Source organism: Hyperolius riggenbachi, chromosome 8, assembly GCF_040937935.1.
Source record: "Hyperolius riggenbachi isolate aHypRig1 chromosome 8, aHypRig1.pri, whole genome shotgun sequence".
Taxonomy (NCBI): Eukaryota; Metazoa; Chordata; class Amphibia; order Anura; family Hyperoliidae; genus Hyperolius; species Hyperolius riggenbachi.
The window spans coordinates 299,503,070-299,523,048 of NC_090653.1; the positions used below are offsets into that span (position 1 = coordinate 299,503,070).

Sequence of the window (19,979 nt, forward strand, 5' to 3'; positions counted from 1 at the left end):
CTGCCGAAGCCCTGTACTGGAGACCTATTTGTGTCACTAGTACAGGGCTTCGGGCGCCATCTTGCCGTAGCCCTGTCAGCGCGGGAGAGAAGAGCAGGAGGAGGAAGACGGTCCCGGGACGGAGCAGCGCGCCAGAGGCCGGACACTTCTGCCAGGTGAGTAAATGCTTTCTTTTCCAGGTGAAATGTTTGCCCGCATTGTTTCTTTTCCAGGTGAAATGTTTGCCCGCATTGTTTCTTTTCCAGGTGAAATGTTTGCCCGCATTGTTTCTTTTCCAGGTGAAATGTTTGCCCGCATTGTTTCTTTTCCAGGTGAAATGTTTGCCCGCATTGTTTCTTTTCCAGGTGAAATGTTTGCCCGCATTGTTTCTTTTCCAGGTGAAATGTTTGCCCGCATTGTTTCTTTTCTGGTGAAATGTTTGCCCGCATTGTTTCTTTTCTGGTGAAATGTTTGCCCGCATTGTTTCTTTTCTAGTGAAATGTTATTGTTTGCCCGCATTGTTTCTTTTCTGGCGAAATGTTTGCCTGCAGTGCGTTTCTTTTCTGGCGAAATGTTTGCCCGCAGTGCGTTTCTTTTCTGGCGAAATGTTTGCCCGCATTGCGTTTCTTTTCTGGTGAAATGTTTGGCCGCAGTGCGTTTCTTTTCTGGTGAAATGTTTGCCCGCAGTGCGTTTCTTTTCTGGTGAAATGTTTGGCCACAGTGCGTTTCTTTTCTGGTGAAATGTTTGCCCGCAGTGCGTTTATTTTGTACTGACATGTTGCCCGCATTGCGTTTATTTTGTACTGACATGTTTGCCCGCATTGCATTTATTTTATACTGACATGTTGCCTATTGCGTTTATTTTCTGGTGTCCGGGGTAACTGTTACTGCATTTATTATTTAATGGTCATAGATGGCTATGTTTGCTGCTTTGTGGTTACGGTATACTATTAGCATCACACAGTTTCTGCACACCCATGATACAAAGTCTCGTTTGTCCACATCATGGCGTAAACACTGCTTTCTTATGCCTCGCTGTTACATCATTACGTTAGCTCCGCCCATACAATGTCATGGCCACGCCCATTTTTTCGGCGCGGCGCGCGCAGCCCCCCTCCCCCAGTCTTCGCCGCTGCGTGCTCCTCACTCCTTCCCACTTTTCGCACGCCGCCCCCCCCCCCCCACGCCCTCCCCCCCCCCGTCCCAGGTTGGACCCACAAAAATATGGTCACTACTTTAAAGAGGACCCAAATTATACATATAAAAAAAAAAAAAAAAAAAAAAAAAAAAGAGTTCAGACATAAAATCTATTTTCTAAATTATAATAATAAATAGCAGCCTTTTTTCAGCTGGATGATGACAAATATATATAAAATATTTTACATTTATTGGAGTAACCCCTCCCTTCCTTTTATATTGCTGGGAAATAATCCGGCAAACTGGTGGAGTAGATGGTGTCTAGCAATGGAGGAATTGCTAATGGCTGCCCCCAGTATAACCCTAGTTATGAAAAGAGAAGGGTGAAAAGCATGCACTGAAATGATCATAGGTTTGAAGGAGTGTTTATTTATCTTTGTATGTGTCAGAGTGGTGCAACTAAATATTTTTAATAAAAAAATGTTTGGTTTGGGTCTGCTTTAACCATTACACCATCCAGCCACTAGATTGTGAGCTCCTCTGAGGACAGTCAGTGACATGACTATGTACTCTGTAAAGTGCTGCAGAAGATGTCAGTGCTATATAAATACATAATAATATGGTAGGACATTAGACTATGACTATGGTAGGATTAGAGTGTGAGCTCCTCTGAGGACAGTCAGTGACATGACTATGCACTCTGTAATGTGCTGCAGAAGATGTCAGTGCTATATAAATACATAATAATATGGTAGGACATTAGACTATGACTATGGTAGGATTAGAGTGTGAGCTCCTCTGAGGACAGTCAGTGACATGACTATGTTCTCTGTAATGTGCTGCAGAAGATGTCAGTGCTATATAAATACATAATAAAATGGTAGGACATTACACTATGACTATGGTAGGATTAGAGTGTGAGCTCCTCTGAGGACAGTCAGTGACATGACTATGTACTCTGTAATGTGCTGCAGAAGATGTCAGTGCTATATCAATACATAATAATATGGTAGGACATTACACTATGACTATGGCAGGATTAGACTGTGAGCTCCTCTGAGGACAGTCAGTGACATGACTATGTACTATGTAATGTGCTGCAGGAGATGTCAGTGCTATATAAATACATAATAATAATAATAATATGTTAGGACATTACACTATGACTATGGTAGGATTAGAGTGTGATCTCCTCTGAGGACAGTCAGTGACATGGCTATGTACTCTGTAATGTGCTGCAGAAGATGTCAGTGCTATATAAATACATAATAATAATATGGTAGGACATTACACTAGGACTATGGTAGGATTAGAGTGTGAGCTCCTCTGAGGACAGTCAGTGACATGACTATGTACTATGTAATGTGCTGCAGAAGGTGTCAGAGCTATATATATACATAATAATAATATGGTAGGACATTAGACTATGACTATGGTAGGATTAGAGTGTGAGCTCCTCTGAGGACAGTCAGTGACATGACTATGTACTATGTAATGTGCTGCAGAAGGTGTCAGAGCTATATATATATACATAATAATAATATGGTAGGACATTAGACTATGACTATGGTAGGATTAGAGTGTGAGCTCCTCTGAGGACAGTCAGTGACATGACTATGTACTCTGTACAGTGCTGCAGAAGATGTCAGTGCTATATAAATACATAATATTAATATGGTAGGACATTAGACTATGACTATGGTAGGGATTAGATTGTGAGCTCCTCTGAGGACAGTCAGTGACATGACTATGTACTCTGTAATGTGCTGCAGAAGATGTCAGTGCTATATAAATACATAATAATAATATGGTAGGACATTAGACTATGACTATGGTGGGATTAGAGTGTGAGCTCCTCTGAGGACAGTCAGTGACGTGACTATGTACTCTGTAATGTGCTGCAGAAGATGTCACTGCTATATAAATACATAATAATAATATGGTAGGACATTAGACTATGACTATGGTAGGATTAGAGTGTGAGCTCCTCTGAGGACAGTCAGTGACATGACTATGTACTCTGTACAGTGCTGCAGAAGATGTCAGTGCTATATAAATACATAATAATAATATGGTAGGACATTAGACTATGACAATGGTGGGATTAGAGTGTGAGCTCCTCTGAGGACAGTCAGTGACGTGACTATGTACTCTGTAATGTGCTGCAGAAGATGTCAGTGCTATATAAATACATAATAATAATATGGTAGGACATTACACTATGACTATGGTAGGATTAGATTGTGAGCTCCTCTGAGGTCAGTGACATGACTATGTTCTCTGTAATGTGCTGCAGAAGATGTCAGTGCTATATAAATACATAATAATATGGTAGGACATTACACTATGACTATGGTAGGATTAGAGTGTGAGCTCCTCTGAGGACAGTCAGTGACATGACTATGTACTCTGTAATGTGCTGCAGGAGATGTCAGTGCTATATAAATACATAATAATAATATGGTAGGACATTAGAATATGACTATGGTAGGATTAGAGTGTGAGCTCCTCTGAGGACAGTCAGTGACATGACTATGTACTCTGTAATGTGCTACAGAAGATGTCAGTGCTATATAAATACCGGTACATAATTTCAGAAACTTTCCAAATAACATGAAGGTGCTTTTAGAGCACAGATACAGCCCCCCCCCCCCCCTCCTTTCTCACACTGGAGTTCACACTTGCAGCACTTGTGCAGATAATGAGAGGTAATTGGCACCAGAGATCACAGCTCTGCTGGGTGTGAAACAGACGGGTGGATAATTAGGGGTCTGATAGATCTGTAACTGCCATGAGTGTGATGTCAGCATTCAATGGGGTGTGAATAAATAATAGAAATGAGCTGCAGCTTCCTCTTCAACCAACAGAAACAAGTTCACCCAAAACGGATATTACTGTTAAAGGTGGAGTCTGTAGATTGAAACAGCCCTTCCCCCACTGCGCTGAGCTGGGTACTCAGGTGAGCAGAGATCTCACACTCAGAGCCTCCTTAAGGACAAGACAAGACAAATAACATTTATATTGCGCTTTTCTCCTTGCGGACTCAAAGCGCCAGAGCAGAGCAGCAGCCACTAGGACGCGCTCTATTGGCAGTAGCAGTGTTAGGGAGACTTGCCTAAGGTCTCCTACTGAATTAGTGCTGGCTTACTGAACAGGCAGAGCCGAGATTCAAACCCTGGTCTCCTGTGTCAGAGGCAGAGCCCTTAACCATTACACCATCAGCCAACTGCCAACTAATAGGTGACATGTGACATATGACATATGACATAGTGACATATTAAAATGCGGTAAATTATATCAATTTTTGCTGGAATGTTCCTGGTTTCAGTAATCCCAGTAATACACGACATGTTTTGGGGCATATCCCCTTCATCAGGTGTACATACATTGAATGGCACACAGTGAATAAATACATACTTCTAACCACCACACCCTAAATTGGACCACCTCCATCTTGTCAGCTGACAAGTCAGCTGATCACTGACATCACACAGTCCAAAGTCTTGTTAACCCCTTAGGGCACTGATCAGAGGCATTACTATATCCGTCTACCTCGGTAAACCTGATTAACAAATCAAATTACTGCATCTTAGGTAAACCTAATACAGACAATACTGCGAAAAACTTCTGTTGCAAATATATGGACCACAGATCCATCTTACCACCCTCCAACCGACACCCCCAACCAATCACGATGGTGTGTGTCCCATTAATACCTGGGGGAGAGAGAGAGAGAGAGAGAGAGAGAGAGAGAGAGAGAGAGAGAGAGAGAGAGAGAGAGAGAGAGAGAGAAAATTGTCTGTATTAGGTTTACCTAAGATGCAGTAATTTGATTTGTTAATCAGGTTTACCGAGGTAGACTGTGTGCCATTCAATGTATGTACACCTGATGAAGGGGATATGCACCGAAACATGTCGTGTATTACTGGGATTTGATAAAACGCAAGTTTGAAGCCAATTGAGTGCCTCCTTCGTTTTTACTATATGTGGGTGTAGTTTTACTATTTGGCCACAAGTCAAAAAGTCCTGGAAGCAAACGATCTCACTTCCAGGAACTACAAGGACGACTGGAAACTTTTTCGCAGAAAGACTGCGGCCTCTGATAAGAGACCGTCGGTTTTTCTGCCAGGGACTTAGATCGATGAATGGGAAACATTGTTCCCATTCATTGATCTCAGGGCTAACAGAAGGCGGCGGGAGCGCACGCGGCGCCGCTGCAGCAGCACAGTGTATGTGGACGGATATATCTATCCAGATAGACTTAAAAAGAGAACTGTAGTATATGGAGGCTGCCATATTTGTTTCCATTTAAAGGGAACCAGAGACGAAGCACCCTTGTGTATTTTACCATGTATATCAGTAAGAACATTAGAGAAAACACTTACCATGCTCTCTGTTTCATCCTTCACTGCTAAAAGTGTCTGTTAGCAGCAGTCACAAGAATCCCAGACTGAGCAATTAAATCTGGCTTTGCTGGGAATGATTATTGCTGAGTCATTATAGCAAAGCCACAAGGGGGCAGGCTTGGGCTTGAAATAACACCACAGAAGACAGACTTAGCTATAATCTTTCTGTAGCAAAGCTAGACGGAGCAGCCTGACTTCTCAGTCGGGGATTCTTATCAGAGGTGATTATAGTCAGATTACACAGAGAACAAAGGGCAGATTAGGTGTTTACTGTCATGTTCCCACTGATTTATAAGGTAAAATACAAGAGGGTGCTTCATCTCTGGTTCTCTTTAAGCAATACCAGTTACCTGGCTATGCTGCTAATCCTCTGCCTCTAATACTTTCAGCCATAGCCCCTGAACAAGCATGCAGCAGATCAGGTGTTTCTGACAATTTTGACAGATAGGACAAGATTAGCTGCATGCTTGTTTCTGGTGTGATTCAGCCAAATAGATCAGCAGGGCTGCCAGGCAACTGGTATTGCTTAAAAGGAAAGAAATATGGCTGCCTCCATATACCTCTCACTACAGTTCTCCTTTAAGTGGTTAGATCAGCTGGGTAGCTTAAAGTGAACCTAGATTGAAGTGAGAAGAATATGGAGGCTTCTATATGGCATTTCCTATTAAACAATACCAGTTCCCTGGCAGCCCTGCTGATCTCTCTGGCTGCAGTAGTGTCTGAATCACACACCTGAAACAAGCATGCAGCTAATCCAGTTACACTTCAGTCAGAGCACCTGATTTGCTGCATGCTTGTTCAGGGACTATGGCTAAATGTTATTAGAGGCAGAGGATCAGCAGGACAGCCAGGCAACTGGTATTTCTTAGAAGGAAATCTATATGGCAGCATCCATATCCCTCTCCCTCCAGGTCAGACTCCATCAGACATGGGATAGCAGCTCCGGGTAGGGCGATCCTGTGATTGGTTATGCTGTAACAATAGCAATAACAATAATATTTATATAGCGCTTTTTTCCCTGGGCACTCAAAGCGCTGTGACCCTGCATTATGCAGTCTCAAAGGCTAGGGAAAAGAGGTGAGTTTTTAGCCTTTTTTAAAAGCTGTCCAGAGAAGGAGCCTCTCGTACTGATTGTGGACGTGAGTTCCATAGAGTAGGGGCTGCATAGGAAAAGGCCCGAGCACCAAATGTTAAGTGTATCCTGGGAATAACCAGCTTCATCTTGTTGGCAGAGCGGAGGGTGCGTGGAGGGGCATAAAGTTCCAATAGATCCGCTATGTATTTGGGTCCCATGTGGTGTAGAGCCTTGAATGTCAGCAGGCAGATCTTAAAATTGATTCTCCATTTTACTGGCAACCAGTGAAGAGTTTGCAGTACTGGGGTGATGTGTGAGCTGCAGGGGGCATTGGCTAGGAGTCTGGCTGCAGCATTCTGTACTAGCTGTAAGGGGCGCAGAACGTTTTCTATAGACACACAGCAGAGACACATTCTCACCGACATGAGCCTCTTATACTCATCCAGACGCTGCTTATTGGAGGCGATGAAGAGACCTCCGTTCTCAATCCATCCGGTGTGCAGCCCTGTCTCCTGCTCCAAGTCCTGACTGACCACCTGACGGGTGTGCGCCAGTAGCTCCACCTCCACGTCGCTGGGCCGCAACTGCCACAGAAGACCTGTAACGGCACAAAGTCACATGTCAGCAGATGGCGCCATCTTCCACACTCCATCTCACATCATGCTTGTTTCAGACACTACTGCAGCCAAAGAGAACAGCAGGGCTGCCAGGCAACTGGTATTGCTTAAAAGAAAGGTTCAGGGAGTGGGGAAAATAAAAATCCATATCCACTTACCTGGGGCTTCCTCCAGCCTGTGGCAGGCAGGAGGTGCCCTCGCAGCCGCTCGAGGCTCCCGGTGGCCGACCCGACCTGGCCGGCTGCCAGGTGGGGCTCTTCTGCGCTCCAATCTGCACCTTACGCGGGCGCGCTGAAGTCATCGGACATTAGTTCGGAGCCTGCGCAGTACAGCCCAGAGGACATCCGATGACGTCAGCGCGCTCGCGTGGAACGCAGAAGAGCCCGACCTGTCAGCCGGCCTGGCCAGGTCAGGTCGGCCACCGGGAGCCTCGAGCGGCGGCGAGGGCACCTCCTGCCTTCCACGGGCTGGAGGAACCCCCAGGTAAGTGGATATGGATTTTTATTTTTTTTCCCCCACTCCCTGAACCTTCCCTTTAAAGTGGGATTATACTGCCAAAACTAAAATTTCAGTAACTGCTTTTAGTTACATAAAAGAATATTTGAAAGTATTCCTTGTGTGTAAAAATGTTTATTTTCACTGCAGAGAGCAGTACAGGCTTGCTCACCTCCGACTCATTGGCAAATGCAATCATTGCCGGTTAGGAGACAGTCTATATTGGTGGTGGTGGTGGTGGTGGTGGTGGTGGTGGTGGTGTGGGGGGGGGGGTGTTTGGAGCAGGCATATACTACCACCTGTCCTAATGCCCACTACTCCCGCCGTTCTCTCTGCCCCCCATAGCGCACCTAAAAGCCCCCTTCCCCGGATCCTCTTCCGGTCAGCAGGCTAGAGACTTACTGCGCAGGCGCCGGCTCCCACTCTCCCCCCCCCCCCCCCTCCCCCATTTCTCCAAACAGGCAAGGGACGTACTGCCCAGCGTTCGGCTCCCGCTCTCCCCCACCCCTCTCATTTCTCCAAACTTTTTGAGCTCTGGTAACCTCTAAAGGGCAACTGAACTGAGAGAGATATGGAGGCTGCCATATTTATTTCCTGTTAAACTATACCAGTTGCCTGGCAGCTCTGATGGTCTCTTTGGCTGCAGCAGTGTCTGAATCACACCAGAAACAAGCATGCAGCTAATTCTGTCAGATGTGACAATAACGTCAGAAACACCTGACCTGCTGCATGCTTGTTCAGGGGCTATGGGTAAATGTATTAGAGGCAGAGGATCAGTAGGATAGCCAGGCAATGTGCATTTTTTAATAGGCTTAATAGGAAATAAATATGGCAGCCTCCAAATCCCTCTCACCTCGGGTTCACTTTAAGGCAGAAGTAAACCAAGGTGAGGAAAGAACCATTATAATCTTCAGGGAAATGGGGCACATTCAAGGTTCAGTAATGACGTCTGTGTGTGCAGGTGATGTGGGGATCCTGATTGTGGGGTACACTGGCAGTGGTGGGCAAACAGACGGTTACTCTGCCCCTAGTGGGTGGGCAAGTGAAGGGAGTTTTGCTTGTATAAGGGGTGCTCTGCCTGTGAAGTAAGGGGGAGAGGTGTACATTTTTTTGGGGGTGGATGGGGGGGGTGCTGTCTCAATGCTTCCTATGTGTGCGGTTTCACTAGTTAGAGCACGGCTTTGCAGAGGGCACTTTGTACCAGAATCCAGTCCTGGTCACATGACTATCCTGCAGGAGGATAAAGCAACTGAACAGTCATGGGTGACACCTCTGCCTCTCTCACTGGACTTGTCCCCTACCTGCGGTGTGCCAGGTTGTGCCCGAGGTCAGCCGGTCCCGCTCCAGCAGAACCACATTCTTCACGCCCATCTTGGCCAGGTGGTAGACGGTCTGGCATCCCAGGCTGCCCCCACCGATCACTACCACATCGGCAGATTTTGGTAACGGTTTGGTGGGGCCCTTGCTGGCGGCTCCTTCCTCTTTCAGGGTGGTGGCGTAGGGTACGCTCTTCTCCGTCGTGTGGCCTGTGCCGCTGCTGAGCCCTCGCAGGCCGGACCTAGAGGCGGTAGACGGTCGGCAGGTGACCGCGGCTCTCACCGCTCTGCTCAGTAACCTCATGGTGATCTGAAGAGAGGCAGAAAAACAGACGTGAGCGAAGTAACTGAGGGTATCAATCACCAAGCCCGGGCAAACAACCACCAACCCCCAGGAAAAAACGGCAACCAACCACTAATCCTGGGCAAACAACCACCAACCCCCAGGAAAAACGGCCACCAACCCTGGGCAAACAAACACCAACCACCAATCCTGGGTAAACAGCCACCAACCCCCTGGCCAAACGATCACCAAGCCCGGGCAAACTACCACCAACCCCCGGACAAATGGCCACCAGAGTCCAGCTCTGAGAATGAGAGCAATTTCATAGATAGCTATTATTTATATAGCGCTAAAAATCTTCCGTAGCAATGTAAGGGATACAGAACAAATATTGGGGAGCATAGATAAATGAGAAGTTTAAGGCTGGTTTCACACCAGGACATTGCTTTGGACGTCAGAGTGAGCCGCGTTGTGCAGCTCACTCTGGCGTCCGTGATGCGTACTCTTGTGCGCATGCGGCATCACGTGGTCCCGCCGGCCAATCGCCGCACAGAGCGGTCGCTCCAGGAAGTAAACACTGCACGTCACTGAGTGCAGTGAATATTAATTAGCCATGTGCCTGGCCGCTCTCCCCTCCTCCCCAACGTTACTGAGCATGTGCAAACAGTCTAACGCGGCTCTGCCGCTTAGAAAGTACTGCATGCAGTACGTTGTCTTATGGCGCAGCATTACTAAGTAACGCAACGTGGGCACTGTGAACAGCCCATTGATTTTTCATTACTGTGAGTTGGGGTGCGTTACTGGCTGCACTAACGTGCGCCTGTAACATCTCCCTGTGACAGCAGCCTAAAGCTCTGTACAGGCAGGAGATCCAGCAGTACAAGTACCTACATGGCTATATGAGTGGCGTGAGACATCACCAATACTGCTGCATGTCCATGTGATAAATTACAGCAGAATAAGAAACACTAGGAGGAGAACCCTGCCCTTGCCATTGGAGGAGGCCACTGCGATCTAGAGGGTGGTGAGGTGGAGACACTAGGGGGAGGAGCCTGCCCTTGTGAGCTTACAATCTATAGGGTAGTGGTCTGGAGACGGTGGAATTTGCAGAACTGTGTCTCCTTCCCTACTATTCGAAGCAATGTGATGGATCGAGCAGTATGGAAACCGCGCAGCCACAGATCGTGGAGGAGAGAGAAACTTTACCTGGTTATATGGGCTGGGTTTAAGGAGGACTCCGATCCCTTTCTCAGAATTTGGTGGGTTAATAGCAGAATGAGGGAATGTCCCCCCTCAGTCTGACGCTGGGTGGAACGACCCCCCCTCTGTTGGCCACTTTATACAATGACCCCCTCAGTCTGCAGTCCAGGAACAGCTCTTTGTGCGCTCCGCTAGGTCTCCAGGGATGCAGCTCCTGCCCCGGGGCGCAGTCATGTGACACTGGCACATTCCATCTGCCACGCTGTGCCATCTCTCCATTCCTTATACCAACAGCCCCCCCCCCCCCCCCCCCGATCGTCAGACGTCCCATTATCCGGGCCAAGGTGCGCACAGACCTCAGCCTGCCAGACAGTATAGGAGGCACTGAGAGGACAGTGGAGCCTGCCATTCCTGCATACTTCCTGCTATGACTCAGCCTGCCACACAGCATAGGAGGCACAGAGAGGACAGTGGAGCCTGCCATTCCTGCATACTTCCTGCTATGACTCAGCCTGCCAGACAGTATAGGAGGCACTGAGAGGACAGTGGAGCCTGCCATTCCTGCATACTTCCTGCTATGACTCAGCCTGCCACACAGCATAGGAGGCACAGAGAGGACAGTGGAGCCTGCCATTCCTGCATACTTCCTGCTATGTCTCAGCCTGCTACACACAGCATAGGAGGCACAGAGAGGACAGTGGAGCCTGCCATTCCTGCATACTTCCTGCTATGGCTCAGCCTGCCACACAGCATAGGAGGCACAGAGAGGACAGTGGAGCCTGCCATTCCTGCATACTTCCTGCTATGGCTCAGCCTGCCACACTGCATAGGAGGCACAGAGAGGACAGTGGAGCCTGCCATTCCTGCATACTTCCTGCTAGGACTCAGCCTGCTACACACCGCATAGGAGGCACTGAGAGGACAGTGGAGCCTGCCATTCCTGCATACTTCCTGCTATGACTCAGCCTGCTACAGCATAGGAGGCACTGAGAGGACAGTGGAGCCTGCCATTCCTGCATACTTCCTGCTATGACTCAGCCTGCTACAGCATAGGAGGCACAGAGAGGACAGTGGAGCCTGCCATTCCTGCATACATCCTGCTATGACTCAGCATAGGAGGCACTGAGAGGACAGTGGAGCCTGCCATTCCTGCATACATCCTGCTATGACTCAGCATAGGAGGCACAGAGAGGACAGTGGAGCCTGCCATTCCTGCATACATCCTGCTATGACTCAGCATAGGAGGCACTGAGAGGACAGTGGAGCCTGCCATTCCTGCATACTTTCTGCTATGACTCAGCCTGGCACACCGCATAGGAGGCACTGAGAGGACAGTGGAGCCTGCCATTCCTGCATACTTTCTGCTATGGCTCAGCCTGCCACACAGCATAGGAGGCACAGAGAGGACAGTGGAGCCTGCCATTCCTGCATACTTCCTGCTATGACTCAGCCTGCCACACTGCATAGGAGGCACAGAGAGGACAGTGGAGCCTGCCATTCCTGCATACTTCCTGCTATGACTCAGCATAGGAGGCACTGAGAGGACAGTGGAGCCTGCCATTCCTGCATACATCCTGCTATGACTCAGCATAGGAGGCACTGAGAGGACAGTGGAGCCTGCCATTCCTGCATACTTTCTGCTATGACTCAGCCTGGCACACCGCATAGGAGGCACTGAGAGGACAGTGGAGCCTGCCATTCCTGCATACTTTCTGCTATGGCTCAGCCTGCCACACAGCATAGGAGGCACAGAGAGGACAGTGGAGCCTGCCATTCCTGCATACTTCCTGCTATGACTCAGCCTGCCACACCGCATAGGAGGCACAGAGAGGACAGTGGAGCCCGCCATTCCTGCATACTTCCTGTTATGACTCAGCCTGCCACACCACATAGGAGGCACTGAGAGGACAGTGGAGCCTGCCATTCCTGCATACATCCTGCTATGACTCAGCCTGCCACAAAGCATAGGAGGCACAGAGAGGACAGTGGAGCCTGCCATTCCTGCATACTTCCTGCTATGACTCAGCCTGCCACACAGTATAGTAGGCACTGAGAGGACAGTGGAGCCTGCCATTCCTGCATACATCCTGCTATGACTCAGCATAGGAGGCACAGAGAGGACAGTGGAGCCTGCCATTCCTGCATACTGCCTGCTATGACTCAGCCTGCCACACTGCATAGGAGGCACAGAGAGGACAGTGGAGCATGCCATTCCTGCATACTTCCTGCTATGACTCAGCCTGCCACACAGTATAGGAGGCACTGAGAGGACAGTGGAGCCTGCCATTCCTGCATACATCCTGCTATGACTCAGCCTGCCACACACCGCATAGGAGGCACTGAGAGGACAGTGGAGCCTGCCATTCCTGCATACATCCTGCTATGACTCAGCATGCCACACAGCATAGGAGGCACAGAGAGAACAGTGGAGCCTGCCATTCCTGCATACTTCCTGCTATGACTCAGCCTGCCACACAGCATAGGAGGCACAGAGAGGACAGTGGAGCCTGCCATTCCTGCATACTTCCTGCTACGACTCAGCCTGCTACACAGCATAGTAGGCACTGAGAGGACGGTGGAGCCTGCCATTCCTGCATACTTCCTGCTATGGCTCAGCCTGCCACACAGCATAGGAGGCACTGAGAGGACAGTGGAGCCTGCCATTCCTGCATACATCCTGCTATGACTCAGCCTGCCACACACCGCATAGGAGGCACAGAGAGGACAGTGGAGCCTGCCATTCCTGCATACATCCTGCTATGACTCAGCATGCCACACAGCATAGGAGGCACAGAGAGAACAGTGGAGCCTGCCATTCCTGCATACTTCCTGCTATGACTCAGCCTGCCACACAGCATAGGAGGCACAGAGAGGACAGTGGAGCCTGCCATTCCTGCATACTTCCTGCTAGGACTCAGCCTGCCACAAAGCATAGGAGGCACAGAGGACAGTGGAGCCTGCCATTCCTGCATACTTCCTGCTATGGCTCAGCCTGCCACAAAGCATAGGAGGCACTGAGAGGACAGTGGAGCCTGCCATTCCTGCATACTTCCTGCTATGACTCAGCCTGCCACACAGTATAGTAGGCACTGAGAGGACAGTGGAGCCTGCCATTCCTGCATACATCCTGCTATGACTCAGCATAGGAGGCACAGAGAGGACAGTGGAGCCTGCCATTCCTGCATACTGCCTGCTATGACTCAGCCTGCCACACTGCATAGGAGGCACAGAGAGGACAGTGGAGCCTGCCATTCCTGCATACTTCCTGCTATGACTCAGCCTGCCACACAGTATAGGAGGCACTGAGAGGACAGTGGAGCCTGCCATTCCTGCATACATCCTGCTATGACTCAGCCTGCCACACTGCATAGGAGGCACAGAGAGGACAGTGGAGCCTGCCATTCCTGCATACTTCCTGCTATGGCTCAGCCTGCCACACACTGCATAGGAGGCACTGAGAGGACAGTGGAGCCTGCCATTCCTGCATACTTCCTGCTATGTCTCAGCCTGCCACACAGCATAGGAGGCACTGAGAGGACAGTGGAGCCTGCCATTCCTGCATACATCCTGCTATGACTCAGCCTGCCACACACCGCATAGGAGGCACTGAGAGGACAGTGGAGCCTGCCATTCCTGCATACATCCTGCTATGACTCAGCATGCCACACAGCATAGGAGGCACAGAGAGAACAGTGGAGCCTGCCATTCCTGCATACTTCCTGCTATGACTCAGCCTGCCACACAGCATAGGAGGCACAGAGAGGACAGTGGAGCCTGCCATTCCTGCATACTTCCTGCTACGACTCAGCCTGCTACACAGCATAGTAGGCACTGAGAGGACGGTGGAGCCTGCCATTCCTGCATACTTCCTGCTATGGCTCAGCCTGCCACACAGCATAGGAGGCACTGAGAGGACAGTGGAGCCTGCCATTCCTGCATACTTCCTGCTATGTCTCAGCCTGCCACACAGCATAGGAGGCACTGAGAGGACAGTGGAGCCTGCCATTCCTGCATACATCCTGCTATGACTCAGCCTGCCACACACCGCATAGGAGGCACAGAGAGGACAGTGGAGCCTGCCATTCCTGCATACATCCTGCTATGACTCAGCATGCCACACAGCATAGGAGGCACAGAGAGAACAGTGGAGCCTGCCATTCCTGCATACTTCCTGCTATGACTCAGCCTGCCACACAGCATAGGAGGCACAGAGAGGACAGTGGAGCCTGCCATTCCTGCATACTTCCTGCTATGACTCAGCCTGCCACAAAGCATAGGAGGCACAGAGGACAGTGGAGCCTGCCATTCCTGCATACTTCCTGCTATGGCTCAGCCTGCCACAAAGCATAGGAGGCACTGAGAGGACAGTGGAGCCTGCCATTCCTGCATACTTCCTGCTATGACTCAGCCTGCCACACTGCATACGAGGCACTGAGAGGACAGTGGAGCCTGCCATTCCTGCATACTTCCTGCTATGACTCAGCCTGCCACACAGCATAGGAGGCACTGAGAGGACAGTGGAGCCTGCCATTCCTGCATACTTCCTGCTAGGACTCAGCCTGCCACAAAGCATAGGAGGCAATGAGAGGACAGTGGAGCCTGCCATTCCTGCATACTTCCTGCTATGACTCAGCCTGCCACACAGCATAGGAGGCACAGAGAGGACAGTGGAGCCTGCCATTCCTGCATACTTCCTGCTATGACTCAGCCTGCCACACACTGCATAGGAGGCACAGAGAGGACAGTGGAGCCTGCCATTCCTGCATACTTCCTGCTATGACTCAGCCTGCCACAAAGCATAGGAGGCACAGAGAGGACAGTGGAGCCTGCCATTCCTGCATACTTCCTGCTATGACTCAGCCAGCTACACACAGCATAGGAGGCACAGAGAGGACAGTGGAGCCCGCCATTCCTGCATACATCCTGCTATGCCTCAGCCTGCTACACACTGCATAGGAGGCCCTGAGAGGACAGTGGAGCCTGCCATTCCTGCATACTTCCTGCTATGACTCAGCCTGCCACACAGCATAGGAGGCACAGAGAGGACAGTGGAGCCTGCCATTCCTGCATACATCCTGCTATGACTCAGCCTGGCACACCGCATAGGAGGCACTGAGAGGACAGTGGAGCCTGCCATTCCTGCATACTTCCTGCTATGCCTCAGCCTGCCACACAGCATAGGAGGCACAGAGAGGACAGTGGAGCCTGCCATTCCTGCATACATCCTGCTATGCCTCAGCCTGCTACACACTGCATAGGAGGCCCTGAGAGGACAGTGGAGCCTGCCATTCCTGCATACTTCCTGCTATGACTCAGCCTGGCACACCGCATAGGAGGCACTGAGAGGACAGTGGAGCCTGCCATTCCTGCATACTTTCTGCTATGGCTCAGCCTGCCACACAGCATAGGAGGCACAGAGAGGACAGTGGAGCCTGCCATTCCTGCATACTTCCTGCTATGACTCAGCCTGCCACACCACATAGGAGGCACTGAGAGGACAGTGGAGCCTGCCATTCCTGCATACATCCTGCTATGACTCAGCCTGCCACACTGCATAGGAGGCACAGAGAGGACAGTGGAGCCTGCCATTCCTACATACTTCCTGCTATGACTTAGCCTGCCACACAGTATAGTAGGCACTGAGAGGACAGTGGAGCCTGCCATTCCTGCATACATCCTGCTATGACTCAGCATAGGAGGCACAGAGAGGACAGTGGAGCCTGCCATTCCTGCATACTTCCTGCTATGGCTCAGCCTGCCACACAGTATAGGAGGCACAGAGAGGACAGTGGAGCCTGCCATTCCTGCATACTTCCTGCTAAGCCTGCCACACACCGCATAGGAGGCACTGAGAGGACAGTGGAGCCTGCCATTCCTGCATACTGCCTGCTATGACTCAGCCTGCCACACTGCATAGGAGGCACAGAGAGGACAGTGGAGCCTGCCATTCCTGCATACTTCCTGCTATGACTCAGCCTGCCACACAGTATAGGAGGCACTGAGAGGACAGTGGAGCCTGCCATTCCTGCATACATCCTGCTATGACTCAGCCTGCCACACTGCATAGGAGGCACAGAGAGGACAGTGGAGCCTGCCATTCCTGCATACTTCCTGCTATGACTCAGCCTGCCACACACCGCATAAGAGGCACAGAGAGGACAGTGGAGCCTGCCATTCCTGCATACTTCCTGCTACGACTCAGCCTGCCACACAGCATAGGAGGCACTGAGAGGACAGTGGAGCCTGCCATTCCTGCATACATCCTGCTATGACTCAGCCTGCCACACACCGCATAGGAGGCACAGAGAGGACAGTGGAGCCTGCCATTCCTGCATACATCCTGCTATGACTCAGCCTGCCACAAAGCATAGGAGGCACAGAGAGGACAGTGGAGCCTGCCATTCCTGCATACTTCCTGCTATGACTCAGCCTGCTACACAGCATAGGAGGCACAGAGAGGACAGTGGAGCCTGCCATTCCTGCATACTTCCTGCTATGACTCAGCCTGCCACACACCGCATAGGAGGCACAGACAGGACAGTGGAGCATGCCATTCCTGCATACTTTCTGCTATGACTCAGCCTGCCACACAGTATAGGAGGCACAGAGAGGACAGTGGAGCCTGCCATTCCTGCATACTTCCTGCTATGACTCAGCCTGCCACACAGCATAGGAGGCACAGAGAGGACAGTGGAGCCTGCCATTCCTGCATACTTCCTGCTATGACTCAGCCTGCCACACAGCATAGGAGGCACTGAGAGGACAGTGGAGCCTGCCATTGCTGCATACTTCCTGCTATGCCTCAGCCTGCCACACTGCATAGGAGGCACATAGAGGACAGTGGAGCCTGCCATTCCTGCATACTTCCTGCTATGACTCAGCCAGCTACACACTGCATAGGAGGCAATGAGAGGACAGTGGAGCCTGCCATTCCTGCATACTTCCTGCTATGACTCAGCCTGCCACACAGCATAGGAGGCACAGAGAGGACAGTGGAGCCTGCCATTCCTGCATACTTCCTGCTATGACTCAGCCTGCCACACAGCATAGGAGGCACAGAGGACAGTGGAGCCTGCCATTCCTGCATACTTCCTGCTATGACTCAGCCTGCCACACACTGCATAGGAGGCACAGAGAGGACAGTGGAGCCTGCCATTCCTGCATACTTCCTGCTATGACTCAGCCAGCTACACACAGCATAGGAGGCCCTGAGAGGACAGTGGAGCCTGCCATTCCTGCATACTTCCTGCTATGACTCAGCCTGCCACAAAGCATAGGAGGCACAGAGAGGACAGTGGAGCCTGCCATTCCTGCATACTTCCTGCTATGACTCAGCCTGCCACACAGCATAGGAGGCACAGAGAGGACAGTGGAGCCTGCCATCCCTGCATACTTCCTGCTATGTCTCAGCCTGCCACACACCGCATAGGAGGCACTGAGAGGACAGTGGAGCCTGCCATTCCTGCATACTTCCTGCTATGACTCAGCCAGCTACACACAGCATAGGAGGCACAGAGAGGACAGTGGAGCCCGCCATTCCTGCATACTTCCTGCTATGCCTCAGCCTGCTACACACTGCATAGGAGGCCCTGAGAGGACAGTGGAGCCTGCCATTCCTGCATACTTCCTGCTATGACTCAGCCTGCCACACAGCATAGGAGGCACAGAGAGGACAGTGGAGCCTGCCATTCCTGCATACTTTCTGCTATGGCTCAGCCTGCCACACAGTATAGGAGGCACAGAGAGGACAGTGGAGCCTGCCATTCCTGCATACTTCCTGCTATGACTCAGCCTGCCACACACCGCATAGGAGGCACTGAGAGGACAGTGGAGCCTGCCATTCCTGCATACTTCCTGCTATGACTCAGCCTGCCACACAGCATAGGAGGCACAGAGAGGACAGTGGAGCCTGCCATTCCTGCATACTTTCTGCTATGGCTCAGCCTGCCACACAGTATAGGAGGCACAGAGAGGACAGTGGAGCCTGCCATTCCTGCATACTTCCTGCTATGACTCAGCCTGCCACACAGCATAGGAGGCACAGAGAGGACAGTGGAGCCTGCCATTCCTGCATACTTCCTGCTATGACTCAGCCTGCTACACACTGCATAGGAGGCACTGAGAGGACAGTGGAGCCTGCCATTCCTGCATACTTCCTGCTATGACTCAGCCTGCCACACAGCATAGGAGGCACAGAGAGGACAGTGGAGCCCGCCATTCCTGCATACTTCCTGCTATGACCCAGCCTGCCACAAAGCATAGGAGGCACAGAGAGGACAGTGGAGCCTGCCATTCCTGCATACTTCCTGCTATGACTCAGCCTGCCACACAGCATAGGAGGCACTGAGAGGACAGTGGAGCCTGCCATTCCTGCATACATCCTGCTATGGCTCAGCCTGCTACACACTGCATAGGAGGCACAGAGGACAGTGGAGCCTGCCATTCCTGCATACTTCCTGCTATGACTCAGCCTGCCACACAGCATAGGAGGCACAGAGAGGACAGTGGAGCCTGCCATTCCTGCATACATCCTGCTATGGCTCAGCCTGCTACACACTGCATAGGAGGCACAGAGGACAGTGGAGCCTGCCATTCCTGCATACTTCCTGCTATGACTCAGCCTGCCACACAGCATAGGAGGCACTGAGAGGACAGTGGAGCCTGCCATTCCTGCATACATCCTGCTATGACTCAGCCTGCCACACTGCATACGAGGCACTGAGAGGACAGTGGAGCCTGCCATTCCTGCATACTTCCTGCTATGACTCAGCCTGCCACACAGCATAGGAGGCACAGAGAGGACAGTGGAGCCTGCCATTCCTGCATACTTCCTGCTATGACTCAGCCTGCCACACAGCATAGGAGGCACTGAGAGGACAGTGGAGCCTGCCATTCCTGCATACATCCTGCTATGACTCAGCCTGCCACACTGCATACGAGGCACTGAGAGGACAGTGGAGCCTGCCATCCCTGCATACTTCCTGCTATGACTCAGCATGCCACACTGCATAGGAGGCACAGAGAGGACAGTGGAGCCTGCCATCCCTGCATACTTCCTGCTATGACTCAGCATGCCACACTGCATAGGAGGCACAGAGAGGACAGTGGAGCCTGCCATTCCTGCATACTTCCTGCTAGGACTCAGCCTGCCACACCGCATAGGAGGCACAGAGAGGACAGTGGAGCCTGCCATTCCTGCATACTTCCTGCTATGACTCAGCCTGCCACACCGCATAGGAGGCACAGAGAGGACAGTGGAGCCTGCCATTCCTGCATACTTTCTGCTATGACTCAGCCTGCCACACAGCAAAGGAGGCACAGAGAGGACAGTGGAGCCTGCCATTCCTGCATACTTCCTGCTATGTCTCAGCCTGCCACGCAGCATAGGAGGCACAGAGAGGACAGTGGAGCCTGCCATTCCTGCATACTTCCTGCTATGCCTCAGCCTGCCACACACCGCATAGGAGGGAC

The 19,979-nt window shown here is 51.0% G+C and overlaps 1 protein-coding gene across 1 annotated transcript in view; it reads right to left on the minus strand.

Annotated features, from left to right (window-relative positions):
* The window catches only part of SARDH (sarcosine dehydrogenase), a 166,016-nt gene that overhangs the window by 125,503 nt on the left and 20,534 nt on the right, over positions 1–19,979 (minus strand). Inside the window, exons 2-3 of the mRNA XM_068249222.1 lie at positions 9,011–9,335; positions 7,017–7,195 (exon numbers count right to left, since the gene is read on the minus strand). Of these exons, the coding sequence (XP_068105323.1) occupies positions 7,017–7,195; positions 9,011–9,329 (498 nt within the window). The 5' untranslated portion in view covers positions 9,330–9,335. The remainder of the gene's footprint in view (positions 1–7,016; positions 7,196–9,010; positions 9,336–19,979) is intronic.